The sequence below is a fragment of the Polyergus mexicanus genome, unplaced genomic scaffold, assembly GCF_030449975.1.
Source record: "Polyergus mexicanus isolate NDT 795.1 unplaced genomic scaffold, iyPolMexi1.0 SCAF_11, whole genome shotgun sequence".
Classification (NCBI taxonomy): domain Eukaryota; kingdom Metazoa; phylum Arthropoda; class Insecta; order Hymenoptera; family Formicidae; genus Polyergus; species Polyergus mexicanus.
In genome coordinates, this window is record NW_027223331.1 from 4,148,452 (window position 1) to 4,165,221 (window position 16,770).

At 33.3% G+C, this 16,770-nt stretch overlaps 3 protein-coding genes across 4 annotated transcripts; 1 reads left to right on the forward strand and 2 right to left on the reverse strand.

The window, feature by feature from the left end:
- Window positions 1-934: 934 nt before the first annotated feature.
- Window positions 935-9,316, reverse strand: Lqfr (clathrin interactor lqfR). Of its 2 annotated transcripts, none has more exons than XM_070304659.1 (8): window positions 8,675-8,840; window positions 6,641-6,720; window positions 6,408-6,529; window positions 5,794-6,170; window positions 5,257-5,467; window positions 4,593-5,115; window positions 4,316-4,459; window positions 935-4,000 (listed from the first exon to the last, which is right to left on the reverse strand). In XM_070304659.1, exons 2-8 carry the CDS (start codon window positions 6,705-6,707, stop codon window positions 1,173-1,175), a joined length of 4,272 nt encoding a protein of 1,423 aa, XP_070160760.1. In that variant the 5' UTR covers window positions 6,708-6,720; window positions 8,675-8,840; the 3' UTR covers window positions 935-1,172. The 2 variants fall into 2 exon arrangements, with proteins under 2 accessions (XP_070160760.1, XP_070160759.1); XM_070304658.1 differs by lacking the exon at window positions 8,675-8,840 and adding an exon at window positions 9,102-9,316 and having other exon boundaries at window positions 936-4,000.
- A 370-nt stretch (window positions 9,317-9,686) lies between these two features.
- On the forward strand, window positions 9,687-13,349 carry LOC138937946 (rho GTPase-activating protein gacN). The gene is made up of 7 exons (XM_070304660.1): window positions 9,687-9,873; window positions 10,114-10,283; window positions 10,368-10,577; window positions 10,650-11,026; window positions 11,098-11,457; window positions 11,581-12,336; window positions 12,499-13,349. Exons 1-7 carry the CDS (start codon window positions 9,749-9,751, stop codon window positions 13,207-13,209), a joined length of 2,709 nt encoding a protein of 902 aa, XP_070160761.1. The 5' UTR covers window positions 9,687-9,748; the 3' UTR covers window positions 13,210-13,349.
- A 427-nt stretch (window positions 13,350-13,776) lies between these two features.
- On the reverse strand, window positions 13,777-15,258 carry Lsm1 (U6 snRNA-associated Sm-like protein LSm1). Its single transcript, XM_070304600.1, has 3 exons — window positions 15,033-15,258; window positions 14,359-14,543; window positions 13,777-14,267 (listed from the first exon to the last, which is right to left on the reverse strand). Exons 1-3 carry the CDS (start codon window positions 15,088-15,090, stop codon window positions 14,094-14,096), a joined length of 417 nt encoding a protein of 138 aa, XP_070160701.1. The 5' UTR covers window positions 15,091-15,258; the 3' UTR covers window positions 13,777-14,093.
- Between the last annotated feature and the right edge of the window lie 1,512 nt (window positions 15,259-16,770).

Here is a 16,770-nt window from a genome sequence, read left to right on the forward strand (position 1 = left end):
CACATATCCAATACCTGGTGCTACAACCATACAATTTCTCAACCATACAATTTCTCCCACTCATACGTTTTCGTATATCAGATCGGTAAGACAACATTCAAATTACAATAATTAATTTATTATGTATTTATGTGTAATTATTGAAATGATTAACAGCAAAATAAAATCATGTTTTATTCATAAATGTTATGCTATATAGTTTAATATTTATTTATCAGAAGTCAATAAGTTCATTAAAATAATACTTGATAAAAAAATAGTAGATCTTTCACAACAGGCCATTAAGGAATTACTCACATGTTATCTTGATCTGATGTTGTGGGCTATTGCTCGCCAATTGGTTCATTGTCGGTGCTGGACCAGTGTGTTTCGCTTTACTACTCATTATGTTATCAAGATCGATATTCAATCCCGAACCAGCCCAAGTTGAGCCAACTTGTGTAGAGGATGTCGTATTGCTAGATGTTTGACTTTGGATATTCGTAGATGTAGGTGGAAGAAGATTTGTTACAGGTGACAATCCGATCGATCCTAAATATGACACTAATCTTAGTTCATAATATGTGTATTGTGATTGTTGGCTTATGTATATCCGTGTTTGTATAAAAATGTGTTTCAATGAAAAGTTATATAAATAAAAAATAGACTTATTTTATTCATTTATTACAATTTATATTTATATTATGTAATAATAAAAAATTGCATTAAAATTTTATTCAATATAATATATGTTATAAATAAATAAAAATAATCATGATAATCGCATTGTAAACACATATTTGATATTACATTTTATGTCAATGAATTGAACATTTTACCTCATGGAATTCAAATCCTTTTAATATTTTTGATATATTTATAATATATGATTTAATTTATTTGATTGAATTATTAATTTTTAAAATTACACTATACAATAAAGCCTTTATTTTAATTTTTATTACATGTAATCGTCCTCTTTTATAAAATTTTACAACGTAATCTTTTTTTGTAATTTAAATAGAAAAATTAATTCTAAAAAGAAATGTATTCTATCTGTAAATGTATGTATACATACACATATATATAAATAAATTTATAATTACTGTATAATATTATAAAAATGATAAAGAATTATTTCTGACACAATATTGTAATAACGTGACTGTAACTACTATTCTCTCTAATCTAGTCTATGCGATATGAAAAGTAGATCCAAATATCGTATCAATGAAGGACAACACTTTTGCATTTAAAGCTCTACAATTCGCATCGTGTTCGCCATAGATGACATTCTGTGACAATATAAGCCATTCTCTTATTTCCATCAGGGGCTCAGACAATTCGTCAACAATAGCATCTTTTGGCACTGCGATAAGCACGGATCCAATATTTTCTGTAACAACCAATCTCACTGTCGCTTCCTCATGATTCCTTACTGTCCAGGTAAGTTCTAATATTTCCTTGCCCATCTTTGGTGCCAATGGACAATTCTGTGCTGCTAACATTATGGCAGACAATGTTTTCAGGAAACGTAGCAGTAATATATTCTCTTGATCTGTATAAATCCTCAAACCTTTCAATTTGTAAGTATCGTAACGGCCAAAACCGTGTAGAAGCGGATAGAAAAATGATGATACGACATTGCCAAAATGATTAATATATACTTTAGGAGCTTTTGAGAGGCTATTATGAGCAAATCGTCTTGTACGCGATACAATTCTCTTGTCGACGATTTCTTGCCAGTCTATAGATTGTTCTTTCGATGCTTCTAGATCAATGTCGATGTCTTCCTCGTACCATACTTGTTGTCTCTTACGTTCCTCTGTATCTATAAAGAGTGATATCCGACTCGGAATTCGTTTCTCCTTAATCGCCGTATCAACTTCGTCGTCATTTGTGTTATCAACATGGATTTTTGATAACTGCTTGGCAGATTCGGCTAGTATATCGAGAAACAGTAAGCGCTGGTTGAGCGAATATTTTCCGACGTCCTCGTAAAACTCTTTACACAGAAACTTGGCAGATTCTTTCGGATACACGGTCACAATCGCTACACAAGATTTGAAGATCACAAGTTCAAAATTCTCGAAATAACAATGTTGCTTCAATGTGACGAGAAGTTGCAAGAGTTCTATAGCAAAGGATACATCGTCGTTCGATAGCTGTGTTAATATCAGTTCTTCACAGATCAATAAGGATTCGGAGAATATATCGGGATCGGAAATGGTTCGTTCGTCTGTTAAATTATCGCGCACATCTCGTAGATACATCGGGCGTATTTTCTTGGACGGTTTGTCGTCATTCATATCATAAGGAACTAAATCATCATCGCTATCCAGATCTGAAGTGTTCTCACAATCTTGTTCCACCTGTTGCTCCTTTTTATTCTTACTTGTTGAATTATCCTTTATCGACGAGTCATTTTTTAACGGACTGTCTTCGATTTTTCCGCTCGGTAGCTTCTTCTCAAGATCGGGTAAGATATCGCATTTGACCCCCAATTCGTAAATCTTCCTACTACTTAGAGAATCGAAAATGATATTCTCGGTAATTAATTTGTCGCTTCGTCCATATCGTTCTTTCGCATCTACAATTGATGCATTTAGATTCTTTAGAGACTCGAGTAATTTCAACACTTTTGTAGGCATGTTGTCGTATTCAAATTTTAATTTTGGCATGTCATCCGTGATAGACAACAAGTTTATACAAATCTCAGCGGTCATCATACCCATTGCTCTTAGAGATATATTTGTGCACTCAAGATGAACAGATACTCCCGAAAACAATAATTTTTGACACTGGTCTCTTTCAGTTTGTTTTAAATGATCTTTACATGTTTTTACAGACAGGATAATCAGCTTCGTAATGTATTCATGCTGTTCCGCGGATGCATGATTCAAAATACTCCCGTCGCTCCACATTTCCAAGAGTTTGATCAATAATTCCGGTAAAATATTATTCTCATTCAAAAAGTATGACAAGTAGGAAATCAAGTTTACAATTAAATTTTCATTCTCGTAGTAACGCATTAAAGGAATTTTTGTCGTTAAAATGTACCTCCAATTCTGTTCCATTAATAGATTTCCAAAAACGGAACGCATACCGAGCTTAGGATCGCAACGTTTCAAGAATAATATCGCAATATATTCGATGGCGGCCGAATTTAATTCACGAAATATGCTTTCAACCAAATGTCGCTCGTTTTTTTTATTTTCAAAACACCACTCCTCCAAAATATCGACGAAACAGATAAAATTATTCGGTTTTAAACTAATTACAATCTTGCTAATTAAAGATGAGAGTACAACTGTTCTTGGTTCAATGCTACATTTGCATAATCCGTCATTGATAAACGATATCGCGCGAGAGATGTGAAAACAGAGCGTGTTCACGTAAACTTGCGGTGTATATGATTTAGGTGTATCAAATTGCAATTTGTTAGATACGCGGTTGGGTAAGGAGACCAAAATTTGTGTTGTACTTAACCAAGCCTGGTCTAATTCTTCCTCTTGCATGTAAGATTGCACCTCGTATCTACATGCGTCCACTATTCCTGAGAATATCGAGTCGCTTTTCAACAGATTTTCTAGTAATATAGAAACAATACGAATTTTCCTTTCGTCTTTGGTCTCGTTCAAAGCTGTAGTTAAAACCCTCAAAGACTCTGATAACATAAAAACCGTCGCACCATCGACAATTATCAATTTTTCGATCAAGGGATCCAAACCGTTTTTATCTTTTATTAGCGGCCAATCGCGATCGAATTTATCGATTATCTCTTCCAAGATTCTTCCATATAATACAGTATCCACTTTTGCATTGGAATCAAGACCGCTATATTTTTGAGCAGTAACAGGCCCCGGTAAAAATCTGATATAGTTCAAGATAGATGATCTTATTCTTTTCAAATCGATGGAACTTTTAATACTGCACATGGTGCATAACACTTCCAATAATTGATTGGCGGCATTATTCGAGAGATTCTCAGTTGAAGCAACATTCTCTTCGTTTTTACAGGCTGCAAGGAAAGGACTATCTTGGGGGAATTATATTAGCATCAAATTCAGAGGATATATACCTCATGTACGGATTTCCGATAACACATGCAACAGCGATTTAAAATTTCTTATATTTGTTACAAACAGAGAGCTAATGAATAACTAGTGAATAACTTAGAATAGCTTAGAAATTCCAATCGTTTTAATGCATATCTCAAAATTTATATAATTACATCATGTTACGTAAATATAGTGTATGTATACGTTATATATAACTATAGAATATCGTTAATTCGTGAAACGGAAAAAAGTGTTTTTTAATTCTGCACGCTCACCTGCGTAATTGACGTTGTTGGAAGGCGCATTGTTCATTCCTATGAAGATGTTCGTATTGTTAGGACTGCTTCGATCATCAGGTAACCTCATGGATGGGGTATTTAAACTATCTAAATCCGACAAAAGGTCCGTATTTGAAGTCACTATATAAAAGGAATAATATATAAAATATTGCTTTCATATTAATGAAATTATTAATCATATTTTGTACAACAATCCACTCTTCTAACTGTCAAACTAAACTTCAAAATATTCATAACAAATGTGTAATCCTACCTGTATTGTTATTTGTTATCTGATTATTCAGATCTTGCGGTAAAGAATCAAATAAATCGTTGGTTGTCTTAGAGTTTTGTATGACAGCAGTTCCAGCCATTGTGCCTGTTGTCTGCATTGTATTGGCATACATTGCATTACCAATGTTCGCATTATTTGTCGTCGGATTATTCACAGTTGGTATTGTTACACCCATTAAATTGATTTGTGTTTGCGGCTGATTCGGAAGATTGGATATAGCAACATTGTTAAAGGCAGACGTAAAATCGGCAAATTCGTCGTTGCTGTCCTTTGTTTTAACCGTCGTGGGATTATTAAACGCACTAGTAAAATCACCGAAATCTAAATTTGCATTTTGCGATTGAGCGAAGGATTGAGTATTCGCCCTTGGATTGAAATCATCATCGTCTAATCTGTTATTATCACTCTGCGATTCAAAAATATCATTTAATATATCGTTTTTGGTCTTCTGTTTATTTGTTGGCGATGATAAATTATTACTTTGTTGTACTGGTGCAATATTCTGTAAATAAAAAGAAATTAAGACATGTAATTACATAACAATTGAAACATCAATACTTAATATTTTGAGAATAAAGAATTGAAAGAGAAGATTGATAATATAATATTTGCAAAAGCAAAACAAATTTTATTTTAAACTTACATTAGATTGCTCTTTTCCATAATTGGCTGCTGCTCCAAGATCCACTTTCTTGATAGTTCTCGTTGTGCGTGCTGGGGATGTATTTGTAGAAGGTACAGATATTTGAGCAGATTTACCAATTTGATTGATATTATCCAATGTATCTCTGTATTCTCTCCCACCTTTCTTTGGGCTAGTATCATTGTCTGAGTCTTCTCTTTCGCCATCGTCACTATTATTATATAAAAATATGACAGTTATAAAGAAAAATGTAAGTTACAGCATGTTTCTTTTAAGCAAACACTTATATATCAAATGTGTGAAATGTTTAATGAGATGACATAAGAAGATACAAAGTATGGGGATAAATTAGCGGTAAATTAATAATAAATACTTTATTGCTTATTTCATATATAACACATATATACCCAAAACTTAAATTTTAAAATATAAAACTATAAAAAAGAAAATTCAAATACTAACAAAATAGATAAAGACATAGCAAACAGTGATTATTAAAAAAGAAAATGCAAATATTTTATATATACATATATATACCTGTTATTTGTATCTTCAAATCCTTTTCCACGATTGTCCCAATCGTTATATGTTTCTGTACTGGATTTATTCCATTTAGGATTGTCCATCCATCTGTCACCACCCCCAAATCTCATTCCCATCGCTTCGCTCGATAAGCCGACGTATTTATCTTTATTTTTCTTAGCCTTCTTTCTTTCATCCCTAAGTTTATCATCATCTTGGATAAAATCAATCAATTCCCTAACTTTATGTCTAATATTTATTCCTTGATCTTTTCCGAACTCATCAATGCAGGTGTAATTTTCTAAGGATCTGAGATCATAGATGTGTTCGCGTGATGACGTGACAACTCGTTCCGATCCATTACGAACTAAATAATTAAGAAGAAGCAATGACTGTAAGAGAACAGAAATGGAAATTATTATGAAACAATAAAATGCTCTTTTATTTACATATTTGTAAATTTTATTTATTAGTTTATAATATAACATATATAATAACACAATTTCTCTCTCTTTTCTCTGTATATTTTCGATATAGTAGAGAATGTTTATTTTAAGGCAAACTGTGACAGCAATCCTTCTTACATACAAAAACCTTGTATAATGTAATGTAAAGAAAAACGATCATACCTTGTACGTTCGTCGCCAATTTCGTTTATTCTCTTGCAACATCCTTTTCCAGAGCATGGACATCACCTCTGGAAATTGCTCGTACGTGAACGTAGCTTGAGCCAGCTCTTGCATCATCGCCCCTTAAAAAAATGAAAGCAACGCATTCGGTTAAGTAATTAATTTCTCTATACATTTTCCAAGTTATATCTCTAGAAATAAATATTATATATATATCACTGATAATGTGATACCTGTAGGACCCCATGCGTCATCATTGGTTGCTTCCCGAACTTTGGCCTCTGTTTCAGTGTAATTCATTACGACGTTGGTCCTGCACACAAATGCAACTTATTTATATATAATGTATTTCGCATGCATAATTTGCAATATGCAGCGCTACGTATGTGATTATAGATAAGATACTGAATTATATGTATAATAATATTTCTATTCGCTCTCGTCGTGTAATGCGAATTAATCAACAGTAATTATTTCCGTAAAAGAGCCTGATAAAGTCGTTTAATAACCATTGCGCGTTACAGGATCTATATTGTTGATAGAGTTCGTTCACAGATAACTTTTAGGTTGCTTACAATTTTCCCATAATTATCAATGTCATTATATCTATAAGGAATAGTTAAAAGTATAGCTATATAACTTTTCCCTGTTTCTCTTTGTTTTATTTTTGGCTGTAAACACACATTTGCGCATATATACATATAATGCCGCATTCGTGTGGCAACAAAAGTGCATACAGCCGTGAATTATGTAAATGATTACAGCTTAAGTCATTAAGTAGGTTTACGGTATATCTCATGTGACTTATTACGCATTCAATTGATAATTCCGAAACGCATTCGTAAGTTTAATATTAATTTATTAATATTATTAATTCGCTATCTTAAATTTTTTAATGGTCTCCAGATAAGATTAATAGTTAATTAATTTATTGTTTCAAAAATATTATTGACGATATAGTCGCAGGAGAATGTACTATATTTAATGTTAAATTTTCAGATACATTAACATTTTTAATTAATGTTTCTTTAAACAAATATATTCAGCTTTATTATTAATATACACTAATGGAAAATATTTGAAATAAAAATGTCACAATAAAGCTTTATATTTAAAAATTGTGTGTGTGTGTGTGTGTGTGTTTTTTTTTTACAAATTTGAAGTTATTTAATCTATACACAAAAAAATTACTCGTGACAATATTGCTATTTAAATCTCTCATACGAGTAGCGATTTAATTTGTAATGGTTTCATTTAAATAACAAATCGAACTGTCAAAACAAATTGTCTTTTAAACAGGCTTTAAACAGCGCGGAAGCTAATAAAACCGATATGAAGAATGAAAGAGTAGGCGAGTCGAATACCTTCATAATACTAAACGGGCATTCACATATATACACACATGCGAACAATACGAATTGGAATCACGTATCGTGCGATTGAGCTTCTCCACTGCATAATAGGCATCAGGATATAACTGATATACCTAATGATATTTGAACAAAAGATCGCGACATGTGTCTTTTGACATTTTCGATAAATCGTCGAAATAATAAAAAAATATAAACTAATATAAACAAGAGATAATTAATTAAAACAGGTGGCAAATATTAAGATTCTGTGGGAAAGTTTTGAGTTTTCGAACTGTCAATATTAAAAAAATATCGGGGGAAAGTAATTTGATCGGATAAGACCCGAAGACTCTCGAAATACAATCTTTCCCGTACATTCCCAATGAGCGGACAATATTTTTTTTAAATATTTTTAAAAATTTTTGAAAAACATTTTTAAAGACATTAAAATAATGGATAAAATCCCCTTTTAATCATTAAAAAAATGTTAATATTAATATTTGCTATTTCAAACGAATATTTCGCGTAAAATAAATAATTAATAAACATTAAATAAGTATTATTTTTACAATCAATTGTACAATGTATAATTAATGAATAATAAATATTAAAAATACATTTAAAAAATATTATCTGCTCATTGTGTCACTATATAATTTTTACGGATGATTGAATATTTCAATTTTAATCTTGTTGTATTTAAACATTAAGAGATTACAAGTGTACATAAAACTGAAATAAGTTGAAAAAGTATGTACTTAATTCCAAGAAAGTCGGATAGATATTTTATTTCGAAACATTTGTGGGAGCGTCAACAAGATAAATACCCGCGCACCTGAAACGCGCGTCAAAGAGAGAATATCTCGTGCTGTCTATCATTAATACACAATTGTTTTCGAGAAATCGTTTTATCACCTCGCGTCGCGTATATATATATATATATATATATTATGGAACTTCAAGGTCGCGCCAGGAAATTGTCCACGCCGTTCCAGTTTTACGAGTCTCTCCCTCTCGCCGTTTCGCCTCTCCTCGACGAGACACGAAGAAAGCGATTACACACTCTCGCGTGAACGATTGATGTAATCGACGAACTTGTCGACGAATGTTTCCCCCCTCCCTCCCACCCCCCCCGTTCTTTCCCGCGATAAGAATGGACGGCGATCGCGCGTGACAATATTCTCTATAACAAAACGAGCACGATCTTTGACGTTTACGTGACGTTTACGCGATCGAGATGAGGCGACGAATTGCAAGTGGAAAATCAAACGGAATGGGCTCCGAAAAAAAAAAAAAAAAGCCAAAACAAGGTTATATCGCGCACCCTCGGCAAACGACTTACGCCTTGTCCATCAGCTCCCGCACTTTCCACATGTTCATCATGGTTGCACGAGCGTCTTCGCGGACGATGTTTCTCCTCGCGCGGTATCCTCTATGGCGAAACGCTATCGGCAGCACGTAGCTAAACTGTCGCCAGATGTTTTTCGGAGCATCTGATACCGCGACGGTCGAACGGAACGTCACCAGGCAGCAGCCATGTTATATTATCCCTTCCACGTTTACAGATATCCCGCGGCGGTCACAGGTGTCTCCCATTGCCACGATTGTACAGCGTAGTAATTTTTTTTTTTTTTTTACGGCATTAACTACACGATAGATGAGAGATCTGTTCGTTCTGCATTTCTACACTCTTTGAGTTTCGCGCTGGAGAATTTATTTCTCAGCGTTGGTGACCTCGAATGCAAGGAAAATCCAACAGATTCATTCACATTGCATGTTATATTCGCATGTTTGGAAGAAAAAGAGAGAAAATAGATGCCTTGAAATTTTCTAGACAGGACTTTCGAAACGCGTATTCGCATCTACATATTCCGTGCATTATGATCGTTCGTGGTTTCTGAGGTGTGGCATCACTGCCAATGTCGTATTCAACATGTAGGAGCGCGTTTAAATTTTTGTATACATGATACGAGCCGCTACTAATCAACGATGGCAGATTTCAACGACGGAGTGGACGGGAAGCTGGCGTTTAGAATGCGAAAAGCCAATCCCGAACAATTTCACACGCTCGTAAGGATGCACCTATCCTTCGAATTGGATCTTAATACGGAGGAGTAAGTAAAGCCCTGGATCCCTCGATTATATTTCCGTTTTGGTTATCCGTATTTTTTGCGCGATTGATAACACTGTTGAAAAATATCGCACTTATAATAAATAAAATCTATATTTTGTTCCTTGTTTCAACGTTTTATCGATTTTAATGCTCGACCATTGTCTCATTAACTGTAAGTGGTAATTTACAAGTATTTACAAGTATTACATTCGTTTTGATAACTTTTTTTTTTTTTTTTTAGCAACGATGGTATTACTGAGAAAGCGAGATTGAAAAAATGGGGTCTTCTGAGCTTCACCAAAAAGCCCAAGTCTTCGGTTAACTTAGAAAAGGGTACGGAAGGTGTTACATTATCTGAGGATGGTATAAGTCACGTGACCCAATTGATAGATTATTTGTCTAAAGAACAAAGTAAGAAAGTATATTAGATAACAAAAGATTCAATAGATTTTTAAATGTATTTATGTCTTTTTATGTGTGAATATCATTTTATAGATATTGTACAAGAGGGAATATTTCGACGTACTGGAAAGTTAACAAGGCAACAAGACTTAAAAACTGCTATGTCTCAAGGTGTATCTTTAGATCTCGACGATGGTCGATTTAGTGTACACGATTGTGCCTCGGTATTGAAAGGATTTCTAGCAGAACTGTCAGAACCGCTCCTCACAGATCTACATTATCCAGCACATTGTCAGATAGCCGGTAATAAATAGGAGCATATTGTTCTGCTTGCATACAATACATGCGTCATATTTATATGCAAACTATTTGCAGAATTATGCAGCTTGGATGCAAAAACAAATGGCACGAGATTATTGAGTTCTTTACAACTACTTCTGCTGCTTTTGCAACCATCTAATAGAATTTTATTAAAAGCTATCCTTATTTTGTTGAATAAGACAGCAAGTTACGAGCATAGTAATAAAATGAATAGCGATACATTGGCAACTCTCTTTACGCCGCATTTATTATGCCCACGGAAGTTGTCACCTGAAGCCTTGCATATCAATTCACAGAATCTATCGTGTTTAGTTGCATTTATGATTAGAAAAAGTACGGAATTATTCGAGATTCCGCCGAAATTGGCTACAGATATAAGAGCATACTGGGTGGAGCAAGAAAGAAAATTGTTGAGCCCTAAGAAGACTGATGTAAGTTTCAAATTTAAAGTAATACTTTACCCTGTCACCTTGCAATATGATGAAAAATTTACAAATTGCAGTTGAACGAGTCGGTACAAGACACAACTGGTACAGCACACACTGTATTCAGTTTTGTCGATCGTAAATTAACAGCAAAAGCAAATTCTGTACAAGATACACAGGCAGCTTTGGCTCAGCTCTATGCTCATATACAAGCCATGCCAGAATCGGCCAAAAAACGACGACTTGTGAAACAGTTTAATAAGGAAAATGGGCAAGGTACACCTAGGCATATAAAAAATTGCAAAACCAAGAGTCTCGGTGATTCTATCAAGAAACATATTTTTCAAAAGAAAATCTTAGGGCACAAGAAATGTATTGACAATAATATTGGATGCAATATCACTAGATCGAGTAGTGAAGAGAATATATTATCGACGGTGAGTTTTCTTACAATCTCTATTTTTCTAAGAAATTCTTTTTATGTATATTGTTTATTACGTGTCTTTTTAACAATAGCATGTTTATCCTACTTTTGTCTAATATTTGCATGTACTGTACAGAAATTAGAAGACTCATTGCTTCCGGCAAGGATGCTTCTTAGCAAATCAAATGATGAATTTAGCACAGAAAACTGTGATACAATTAGTAATGATCTTCTACATGCCAAACACATGAGTAGTAGTATAGATAGCTTTAAAAATGAGACTTTAACAAGTTGTAAAATAAAAAAGAAGCTCTGTAATCAATCTACAAACACAAGAGAGGAAGTGGATGAAAAAAATATGCAACACGATGCAAAACAGAGCTTAAGTTTGATAGAACTCAGCTGGAGTACAAGTTTACAGGAGATTAATGTAATGACTGGTGACAATAATCCATCCGATACTGATAAATTGACGCGACAACTCGATTACCAAATAGAACCACCAGATGTATGTTCTACTCAAGATGTAAATCACTGTGATAATTTGTTAACGAATGATGATGAATTAGTGCCACACAACTCGAAATCTATATCTACGTTCACTGCGACACCAAATGTAGAAACTTCCCCTAAAAAGAATTGTATATCGAGCATAAAATCATCCGAAACTAATCTGAACGTTGAGCCGCGTAACGAAAACGCATGCAATTTACAGTCCCCGATTGTAAAAAACAGATTCAGAAATGTGTATGCTGTTCATACCTCAACGCCGTCGAGTTTATTACGACGAAGCATGGTTACTAACGATTATATCTTGACTCCTATAACTAACAACGATAAAAGCATGAGTCCAATTACGCAAAGTGCAACGAAAATGACAAAAGCCATGCAGGTATGTAAATATTTGAAAAAAACGATATATCCTAATAATATATGATATAATAATTAAAAATATATATTTTTTAAATTATAAATATAAAAAGTTGAGATTATATAATATAATAATGTTACATTTTTCAATAAGAGATTACTAATTCTCCAATTTGTATAACAGGAAACTATGATGACTCCGCGCTCCAGAAAGCCAGTAATGATAGTTTCAACTTCGAATCTTTGCAATCTCGTCACCGGCAATAATAGCTGCGATTCACGCGGACCGAATTTAGACATGGTTGGTACAATAAATTGCGCTTCTATTTTGGAAGAATCTCAGACATACAATAGCATGGATAATATTTTGCCTCATATGAAGGATGTCGAGAATAAAGAAAATAATGAGGTAGATACTCTCAAGAAGCACAATTGTGTCGAATCTATTACGAATTGTTGCGCTTGTACACAACAAAGTTCGATGTCTATAACGAGTACGTTTAGAGAATACTTGTTATCGAGAAGCGTCTTAACTGCCAGTCCCGTCGATCTCAGTTTTACGTCACGGACGGGAGATTTTGAACAATCCGATTTAAATCTCTTAAACGACGACACACTATCCGACAGCTTATTGTGCTGTTTAGATGGTAATCAGCCAGAATCTGATACTTCCGGCATAGCATCTGGTAGTACAAATAATTCCACTGAAAAAATGGAGGAATCTTCTTCTCCGAGAAAACGAGGGACCAGCTTGCAACGAAACGATTCTAAAAGATCCGCGAGGAAAGATGCGGTTAAAAGCACAAGTGAAGAATTAAAAAATAGGCCGCGGAATGAATCGGACGAAATAAATTCTGTAAAAATGCAGGATAGTTTTCAAGAGACATCATTCTAATTTATTACAAGACTCGTTAGTTATAAATATTAATATATCGTTGAGTATTATAAATATAATTTCCATATTTTGTATACTTTGAAAAAAAGAAAGGGGCTTGCCATAGTATAATTTAAGTTTATTAATACGACCTTTATATATAGTTTTGTTTCAAATATGAATTAAGTGTTTGACAGTAAATGGATGGATTATTTATTCTATTTATGTCAAATTAAATTATTATTATATGTATATAATGCAAGACATTAAAAAAAATTATATATTTTCGTTTCATAATGTTGGAGAGAAACACATTTAAAAGAATTTCATTTACTTTACTATTTTCATAAAAAAAAAATATAAATATCATGTACAAGTATTGTGTGAGATGCAATTAAAATTATTTCTCCAATTTATTTTATAACCTTAAATGGTTTAATATGTAACTGTGTACATTTGAATATTAAATATAATTTTTTATAACAAAATTAATTTTGGGCATCTCTCTCTTATTTAAGATGCGCAGAATTTATAAATACATGAAAATTCTATGTGCATTTTACACAATGCATGCAGAGAATGTGTCAATTTTATTTATAAATAAAATTAGATTATATGATGTGATTTATATATTTATTTTATATAATCATGGTTGGAAAAATATATTCAAAATTAATGTATGATTATACTATATATAAGGTCGTGTAACATATTTAATTAGATTTTATTATTTTTTATTTTTATAAATATAGAGAAAATAACTGATAAATTTTTCAGATATTTTGCAATTAGAATATTTTGAAGAAAAGTAATACATTATATTGGAATCTCATGTAGTAGGTACATTTAGTTAACATAAAATAATTAGAGCTGATACAAAAAAGAAATAGCTACACTTTTGTATGTCAATACATGTCATCGTGACTTAAATCAGGTATATATGAAAAACCTCGCTCTTTCAAAGCTTTATTCATTCGTTTCTTCTGTTCTTGCTTTGATTCTTGTTCGCGTCTTTGAGCATCCAAAATTTCATCCACTGTCACTTTTTTTAAGGGTAGGACTTTTTCTTTTTCTATATCCTGTAATATAAAAATATTTATTTAAGTATCGTGTAGAATTATAAGTATCAGCAAAATTATAACAAATATTTTCTATTCGTAAAACGCTTACTATTTCCCCTAAAAGTACAACATTCTCTCCTCTCACTATGAAAATACCTCTTGGAATATCACCATACTCTTGACCAACATGAATTCTTTCAATAGTACTTTGAAGTACTATATTAGCAAATTGATCGACACTTTTAAGATATCCAATTAATGTTCTGCCATCCCTCAACAAAACCATAAGCTTTTCTGGATGGGAAATAAATGTAACACGATTGAAAAGCGTTAATTGTTTAATACAATATAAATAGACTCTTTACTAAAGAGTTCTATGTATTAAAAAAAACTTTATTTCATTATGTGAGCTTTATTTGAAAATTTAAGTAATATCTCTCAAATTTTGTTGTAAAATATATCTATGATTTAGAAAATAAGAATATAAATTCTTCAAGTTATAGATAATTTTATAATCTTTCTTGATTTTTTCTAATGTATAGTTTTATTGCAGTTTGTAAAATTATTCAGTATTTGTGTATGATTTATTATTTAAAATAACTTATATTTTGTGGTATAATATAAATTAATTTACGATATTGTACAGAAAAAGTATGAATAATCGTACTTTTTCTTTTCGGGTATGAGACATCGAGAATGAATGAAAGAAACGTATCATAATAAGAATATGCCAAGATAAAATCGAAAAAACAACACACATATAAACACTAATCAAATATATACTTTCGAGTTCTTCGAGCAGCGATGCCGTTCCTGGTGGCAATTCATTGGTTTCATTCATTTTGCTCGACAAATCAACAATTAAATTAAATCACCAGACACTTGTTATGAATTTATGTCCGACGTCAAAAAAATAATTCTACTTTCTCTAGTTCCAGAAAAAAATCTCTCGTCTAAACAACGCTGTTCTCGTGCCATGAGACTTGTGATCCAAGTAGAGAACTTTATTTCTCACAAGTGTGATAAGGATACAAGTGTTGATAATGTAAATTCCTCTTTTATAACTCGGTCAGTAAGCAAAACGTGCTAATCGACGATCGCGCTTAATGATTACTTTTTGAATTCACAGATAGCGCTACCTTTAGTTTTGGCGCGACGCAGATACAACTCGTCCGACATTGTGTGACGCGGTCCTGTGGGCTTTTAATTCAAATAAATCCAAGTTAAAAGGCCGAGGAAGCGGCCTTTTAACATTCCAGCGATAACACACACGACACCGTAGCTTCGGATGGACGAGACTCTTTCCTGGCTGTTTCTCGTCGAGAGGTATCTCGAGTTCGACTTACAATTTTTATGCCGTCATCTCCCGAAGAAAAAGATTTGAAACGGCGAGACGTTACGCGTGTAAGTCAATGTTATTCATTTCTATTTTATATATAATATATTCCAACACTAGGAGCAATTTTCGAGCTAAATCGATGTTTATGCGAAACAGGAAGATTGCAAGAAACAAATATTTTAAGAGATCAAAATATAACAATATATTTGTAACGAAGCAACCTTGCCTCATAAATCTGTAATAGTAACAATTAATTCCCAATTTTTAACCAATAAATTTAGAAGGTATGAAGGATTTCTTTCTTTTTATGCACGTTTATGTCTGACCGGATCGTAAATCGACGATTACAATGAAGTCCGAGTCGCATCTAATAATTCGATAACCATCGTAAATATAAATTTGATATAAAAGAATATATAAATATCAAAACACAAAGTAGAAGAGAATGAATATTCGAATAGAGCGAAACAATGAGATTCTCCAGGACCCGACGCGTTTTCGCGACGCACCTGGGGTCATCTCGGCGTCGAGCGCCTACCAGAGGACTTTGCTTTATGTGGACACTTTACGCCCCCGATTGCGAGCGACATCGGAACGCTTTCAACTACACTCCCCCCCACCCCCCTCTCACCGCCAATCAGAATCCCCTTTCGATCGCGAAACGACGAGCGAGCGAGCGAGAGAGAGAGAGAGAGAGAGGAGCGCGATTTAATTTAGAAGCCCGAGAGGCTGTGTCGGCGTGTTCCCTTCAGGCTTGCAAGTTTACCGCGAATCGGCGACGCGTTTTAATAATAATCGCGTGCTCTCTCGGAGACGAGCTTCATCATAAACCAGATCCGTCGTCTCGGCGCGGTAACAAATCTTATCGGATCGAATGATGCGATATTTGCAACGAGCGCGCCTCGATTTAGCCTCAACCGTTTCCATATCGGGGATTTTCACAGAATGTTCATCGACGATCACGTCTTTTCCCATATTTTCGATAACATTCCTGTATATAAAATTCTATATAAAATTAATATATCATAATCTTATCATTCCCCCAATCGCAAATAAACACCTATAACATGAAAAAAGAAAAAGCATTAAATTAATAAGCAAGATGATACAATCATGCACATGTAATATCTTCAAGTATGACAAATATATAATATGATATAAATAATATGTTTGTCGCGTTTA